The sequence below is a fragment of the Amblyomma americanum genome, chromosome 11, assembly GCF_052857255.1.
Source record: "Amblyomma americanum isolate KBUSLIRL-KWMA chromosome 11, ASM5285725v1, whole genome shotgun sequence".
Taxonomy (NCBI): Eukaryota; Metazoa; Arthropoda; class Arachnida; order Ixodida; family Ixodidae; genus Amblyomma; species Amblyomma americanum.
Window position 1 is genome coordinate 31,066,274 of NC_135507.1, and position 6,657 is coordinate 31,072,930.

General features: G+C 52.3%; 1 protein-coding gene across 3 annotated transcripts in view; it reads right to left on the reverse strand.

The window, feature by feature from the left end:
- LOC144111067 (1-phosphatidylinositol 4,5-bisphosphate phosphodiesterase delta-1-like) overlaps window positions 1–3,680 on the reverse strand; it is an 89,215-nt gene extending 85,535 nt beyond the window's left edge. The window contains exon 1 of one of the 3 annotated variants that reach the window (XM_077644196.1): window positions 3,326–3,680. In XM_077644196.1, coding sequence (XP_077500322.1) covers window positions 3,326–3,377 — 52 coding nt within the window. In that variant the 5' untranslated portion in view covers window positions 3,378–3,680. Of the gene's footprint in view, window positions 1–3,320 lie in introns of all 3 variants that reach the window. The other 2 variants (XM_077644198.1, XM_077644199.1) reach the window with 2 other exon arrangements.
- Window positions 3,681–6,657: the final 2,977 nt, after the last annotated feature.

The window sequence follows — 6,657 nt, forward strand, 5'->3', positions numbered from 1 at the left end:
AGGATAAAACTCTTCGGCGCCTCCCAAAAATAACTGGAGTGATAAGACTGTTCTCGTAACTTTCGTTATCATTTCGCGTTTTTATCACTGCCCAGCAGTATACTACACGCAGATGTAGCGGCAACGTTGCAGATGCATTCACAACACGTTAATTTTACACATCAGCTCTTGTGCTTCCCTTGGTAGCATTATTCGCAGCCTAATGGCTCTACATCCAAACAGTGGGTGAAGTTGCACCTAAGAATCCTAGCCATGAGGAAGTTGCGAACAAAACCTTCGTAAGCGCGCGTCTACGGAAGATAGCGTCTGTTCACATCTCTGGAGAGCAAACGCTCCTCAAAAGACGACACGATGCAAAAAAAGCAGCTGCGAGCCGCTTTTGCGCCCCCCCCCCCCTTTTTTTTTCTGCGTCTGTATTGCCGTCGGTGAAAAACCGGAACACATTTCAGCTAACACTCTGATTAGCCGCATACATATCCGTCGGATCGTGGGAATCAAATAACGCCGCGAGCACGACGTAAGTCTATGTGTCGTGTGGTAGAAGAGCCGGTTTCTAGCTTCCCGTCAACAACTCGTTTGAAATCACAGTAAAAGTCCCAGTGTAATCCCTACGCCGAAAGCTCCAGCGTGGTACGGAACGACAACCACAGCCCAGTGAAAGTTCTAGTGTAATCCCTACGCCGAAAGCTCCAGCGTGGTACGGAACGACAACCACAGCCCAGTAAAAGTTCTAGTGTAATCCCTACGCCGAAAGCTCCAGCGTGGTACGGAACGACAACCACAGCCCAGTGAAAGTTCTAGTGTAATCCCTACGCCGAAAGCTCCAGCGTGGTACGGAACGACAACCACAGCCCAGTGAAAGTTCTAGTGTAATCCCTACGCCGAAAGCTCCAGCGTGGTACGGAACGACAACCACAGCCCAGTAAAAGTTCTAGTGTAATCCCTACGCCGAAAGCTCCAGCGTGGTACGGAACGACAACCACAGCCCAGTAAAAGTTCTAGTGTAATCCCTACGCCGAAAGCTCCAGCGTGGTACGGAACGACAACCACAGCCCAGTGAAAGTTCTAGTGTAATCCCTACGCCGAAAGCTCCAGCGTGGTACGGAACGACAACCACAGCCCAGTAAAAGTTCTAGTGTAATCCCTACGCCGAAAGCTCCAGCGTGGTACGGAACGACAACCACAGCCCAGTAAAAGTTCTAGTGTAATCCCTACGCCGAAAGCTCCAGCGTGGTACGGAACGACAACCACAGCCCAGTAAAAGTTCTAGTGTAATCCCTACGCCGAAAGCTCCAGCGTGGTACGGAACGACAACCACAGCCCAGTGAAAGTTCTAGTGTAATCCCTACGCCGAAAGCTCCAGCGTGGTACGGAACGACAACCACAGCCCAGTAAAAGTTCTAGTGTAATCCCTACGCCGAAAGCTCCAGCGTGGTACGGAACGACAACCACAGCCCAGTAAAAGTTCTAGTGTAATCCCTACGCCGAAAGCTCCAGCGTGGTACGGAACGACAACCACAGCCCAGTAAAAGTTCTAGTGTAATCCCTACGCCGAAAGCTCCAGCGTGGTACGGAACGACAACCACAGCCCAGTGAAAGTTCTAGTGTAATCCCTACGCCGAAAGCTCCAGCGTGGTACGGAACGACAACCACAGCCCAGTGAAAGTTCTAGTGTAATCCCTACGCCGAAAGCTCCAGCGTGGTACGGAACGACAACCACAGCCCAGTAAAAGTTCTAGTGTAATCCCTACGCCGAAAGCTCCAGCGTGGTACGGAACGACAACCACAGCCCAGTAAAAGTTCTAGTGTAATCCCTACGCCGAAAGCTCCAGCGTGGTACGGAACGACAACCACAGCCCAGTGAAAGTTCTAGTGTAATCCCTACGCCGAAAGCTCCAGCGTGGTACGGAACGACAACCACAGCCCAGTAAAAGTTCTAGTGTAATCCCTACGCCGAAAGCTCCAGCGTGGTACGGAACGACAACCACAGCCCAGTAAAAGTTCTAGTGTAATCCCTACGCCGAAAGCTCCAGCGTGGTACGGAACGACAACCACAACCCAGTAAAAGTTCTAGTGTAATCCCTACGCCGAAAGCTCCAGCGTGGTACGGAACGACAACCACAGCCCAGTGAAAGTTCTAGTGTAATCCCTACGCCGAAAGCTCCAGCGTGGTACGGAACGACAACCACAGCCCAGTAAAAGTTCTAGTGTAATCCCTACGCCGAAAGCTCCAGCGTGGTACGGAACGACAACCACAGCCCAGTGAAAGTTCTAGTGTAATCCCTACGCCGAAAGCTCCAGCGTGGTACGGAACGACAACCACAGCCCAGTGAAAGTTCTAGTGTAATCCCTACGCCGAAAGCTCCAGCGTGGTACGGAACGACAACCACAGCCCAGTAAAAGTTCTAGTGTAATCCCTACGCCGAAAGCTCCAGCGTGGTACGGAACGACAACCACAGCCCAGTAAAAGTTCTAGTGTAATCCCTACGCCGAAAGCTCCAGCGTGGTACGGAACGACAACCACAGCCCAGTGAAAGTTCTAGTGTAATCCCTACGCCGAAAGCTCCAGCGTGGTACGGAACGACAACCACAGCCCAGTAAAAGTTCTAGTGTAATCCCTACGCCGAAAGCTCCAGCGTGGTACGGAACGACAACCACAGCCCAGTAAAAGTTCTAGTGTAATCCCTACGCCGAAAGCTCCAGCGTGGTACGGAACGACAACCACAGCCCAGTAAAAGTTCTAGTGTAATCCCTACGCCGAAAGCTCCAGCGTGGTACGGAACGACAACCACAGCCCAGTGAAAGTTCTAGTGTAATCCCTACGCCGAAAGCTCCAGCGTGGTACGGAACGACAACCACAGCCCAGTAAAAGTTATAGTGCAATCCCTACGCCGAAAGCTCCAGCGTGGTACGGAACGACAACCACAGCCCAGTAAAAGTTATAGTGCAATCCCTACGCCGAAAGCTCCAACGTGGTACGGAACGACAACCACAGCCCAGTAAAAGTTATAGTGCAATCCCTACGCCGAAAGCTCCAACGTGGTACGGAACGACAACCACAGCCCAGTAAAAGTTCTAGTGTAATCCCTACGCCGAAAGCTCCAGCGTGGTACGGAACGACAACCACAGCCCAGTAAAAGTTCTAGTGTAATCCCTACGCCGAAAGCTCCAGCGTGGTACGGAACGACAACCTCGGACTCCAGAAACACCGTCTCTACCTGAGATCAGCAGAGGCGTGTTTACTGCCTCCGCACTCTCTCCCCCTTTCTCTCTCTCTTTCCTCACGTGTCGCCGCTACGCCGAGGTGTGAATTTACGCACCTCACCTGACAGCACGGTGACGCCGACGTCGTCCAGCGTGCTGCAAGACGAATCCATAGTCGGTCTCGCGGTCGGCGATTCGCGAACACACGCACACACACACACGTGCGCACTCTTTCCGCTGAGGAAGGGGAAGTCTCCGTCGGCCCACACCTGCTTATCCTGTGGCAGCTTTGCTGCGGCAACTCCGCAGCTCGGCGCCTGCCGAAGACGAGACACGGCCACTTGTCACCGCCCCATTGTCGGTCCGGCAGCCGCAATCGGGATGGGGGAAAGGAGGTGGGGGAGAGGACTGGGCTCTGCAGCTGTGGCGCCCGTGATAAGACGTCTTCTTGGTACGCGCTCGGCCCGACGGAGAGCGGGCATGGGAGAGGGGCTTGGCGTCTCAAAGCGTACGGCCGAGGCGCTGGCGATAGGCGACCGAGGGAAAGGGACGTGGTGTGAAGAATGCGTGTGCAACGGGGCTCGGTTCAAACGCGAACAATTCTTATTTCTCGAGCCTGTAGGAGGACGAAATCGATTTAGACCAGGTCGGTAAATATACGCTTATCGCTATCCACGCGAGCTGATTGGTATAGGTGATAATAATAATAATAATAATTGGTTTTGGGGGGAAAGGAAATGGCGCAGTATCTGTCTCATATATCGTTGGACACCTGAACCGCGCCGTAAGGGAAGGGATAAAGGATGGAGTGAAAGAAGAAAGGAAGAAGAGGTGCCGTAGTGGAGGGCTCCGGAATAATTTCGACCACCTGGGGATCTTTAACGTGCACTGAAATCGCACAGCACACGGGCGCCTTAGCGCTTTTCCTCCATAAAAACGCAGCCGCCGCGGTCGGGGTATAGGTGAGCGCAGAGAGGCGTTTGTTTTTAACACTGGCCTGAAAGTAGAGGCCGCTACCGGACTACACGAAGAAAGGAAAATGTAATGTCTTTTACATAAACACAGAGCATGTTACAAGCGGTTATGTTGAATGTTAAGAAGGATCAAAAACAAGCGCGCGTTCCGAAGACTATTTTCTCTTTTTTTTTCTTTGTCCGCGATAAACCGACTTGTTTCATGCTGGTCGAAATTGTTGCTTTGGAGTTGTCAGCTCTGAGACTGAGCTCGCGTTTGAACAGAAAGCTGAATGTTTGGTTTATGGGGGTTTAACGTCCCAAAGTGACTCAGGCTACGAGGGACGCCGTAGTGAAAGGCTCCGAAAATTTCGACCACCTGGGGTTCTTTAACGTGCACTGACATCGCACTGTACACGGGCCTCCAGAACTTCACCTCCATCGAAATTCGACCGCCGCGGCCGGGATCGAACCCGCGTCTTTCTTGTCAGCAGCCGAGCGCCGTAACCACTGAGCCACCGCTTTTTTTTTTATTGCCTGACTTCGGCGAGGACCACAATATACAAAAACAAAAGCTTAGACGTCAAAAACCAAACAGTAACAGCGATACCTGACCAACATAAGCTACCGCGGCGTTTGCAGAAAGCGAAACGCAAGTCCCAAATCCTGGCTAAACAAAATTCGTGACAATTTTTTGCGCACTTTCCAAAGGCTGCATGTATGACGCCCACCTTTCGCCGCACAGCACAAGATTTCACAAGTGTGCAAGTTATGTCATATCTCAGTGTCACACGGAACCTCCCCTTTCCCTCGCTGGTTATCGTGTCGATTGAGCGCATGCTACCGTTACATCTGCGACAGAAAGCATTGGCAGTGGAAGTTGTAACCGGTGACGAAACCTATTCATGGGAAGCGTTATCTTCGACCATTGGGCAATGGTGCAGCACGCAAGCGAAGCAGCGCGACTCAGTGGAGCCCTGGACTAGGGGCCCAACCGTGCTTTGAAGGTCAACAGTCTGCAGCGATGCAGACGAAGACCGAACGCTAAACCCTTAATGAACCAAATAAAGTTTCTCTCTCTCCCTCACTCTTAGAGGTGTGTCTGCTTTTTTTTCTTTCTTCTATCGCTGCGCTGAGCAAAGAGCCAATGTCAAAATCAAGAGCGCGACGTGCTTGCACGGCTGTCCGCGTTACGCACAGCGCCGTGCAGCCATCGCTGTCCCTGCAGGGGAGCTGATTGATGGGCGCGACAAAGCAGTCGCTATAATTGGTTTTTTGGGGAAAGGAAATGGCGCAGTATCTGTCTCATATATCGTTGGACACCTGAACCGCGCCGTAAGGGAAGGGATAAAGGAGGGAGTGAAAGGAGAAAGGAAGAATAGGTGCCGTAGTGGAGGGCTCCGGAATAATTTCGACCACCTGGGGATCTTTAACGTGCACTGACATCGCACAGCACACGGGCGCTTTAGCGTTTTTCCTCCATAAAAACGCAGCCGCCGCGGTTGGGTTCGAAACCCGGGTACTCCGGCTCGATACTCCGGCCGAGCGCCCTAACCACTGAGCCACCGCGGCGGGGCGAAAGCAGTCGCTACAACTCGAAAGCCAGGACATTGGCTCGTCGCTCATCGGTAAGACGTTGGCGTGCTCACGGTTACAGGGCAGCGACCGACGTGTCCTCGGTGATATTTTGCACCGGCATCTGCACAAAACCAGTCCCGCGGAAGAAAACACGGGACTTGCTGCGCTAACGACTGCACCTCTCGCCAGCTCTCTAATGAGTGCACCAACTACCGTTACCTGAAGCCGAATGTGGAACGAGCACTGGGTTTAGCAAATCAATGCATTAAGCTTTGGCTCATGAAAATTGACAAATTAATCACCGCCGCGGTGGCTGAGTGGTTATGGCGCTCGGCTGCTGACCCGAAAGACGCGGGTTCAATCCCGGCCTTGGCCGCTGAATTTCGATGGAGGCGAAATTCGAGAGGCCCGTGTACTGTGCGATGTCAGTGCACGTTAAAGAACCCCAGGTGGTAGAAATTTCCGGAGCCCTTCACTACGGCGTCCCTCATAGCCTGAGTTGCTTTGGTACGTTAAGCCCCCATAACCCAATCAATCAATCTCTGAAGCGCTACCGCCACATTGAAGCTCGCTGATCTCAAGAAGCTCGTCCCTTACCCTTCCTTACACGACCAATAATTAAATTAGTCAACAGGTCGTAGGCGCGCATGCAAGTACGCATGCGCACACGAACACCACTTTCGTGGTCATGCCAGCCTTGCACTAACTCCCACACTGACATTTACCCAGTATTCCCAATATTTAGTGACCAACGTCAGCTCGAGTAGGTGGCTGTGTCCACGCCTCCAGAAAGGTGACGTCACACCGTTGGTACTTCGCGCCATGGAAGTTCAAAAATAAATCAGAATAAAAAGCGCTCTTGGGCCCGGCACACCATGGAGCTATCTCCTTGGCCAACACAAAGGAAAATGAAATAAAGGCT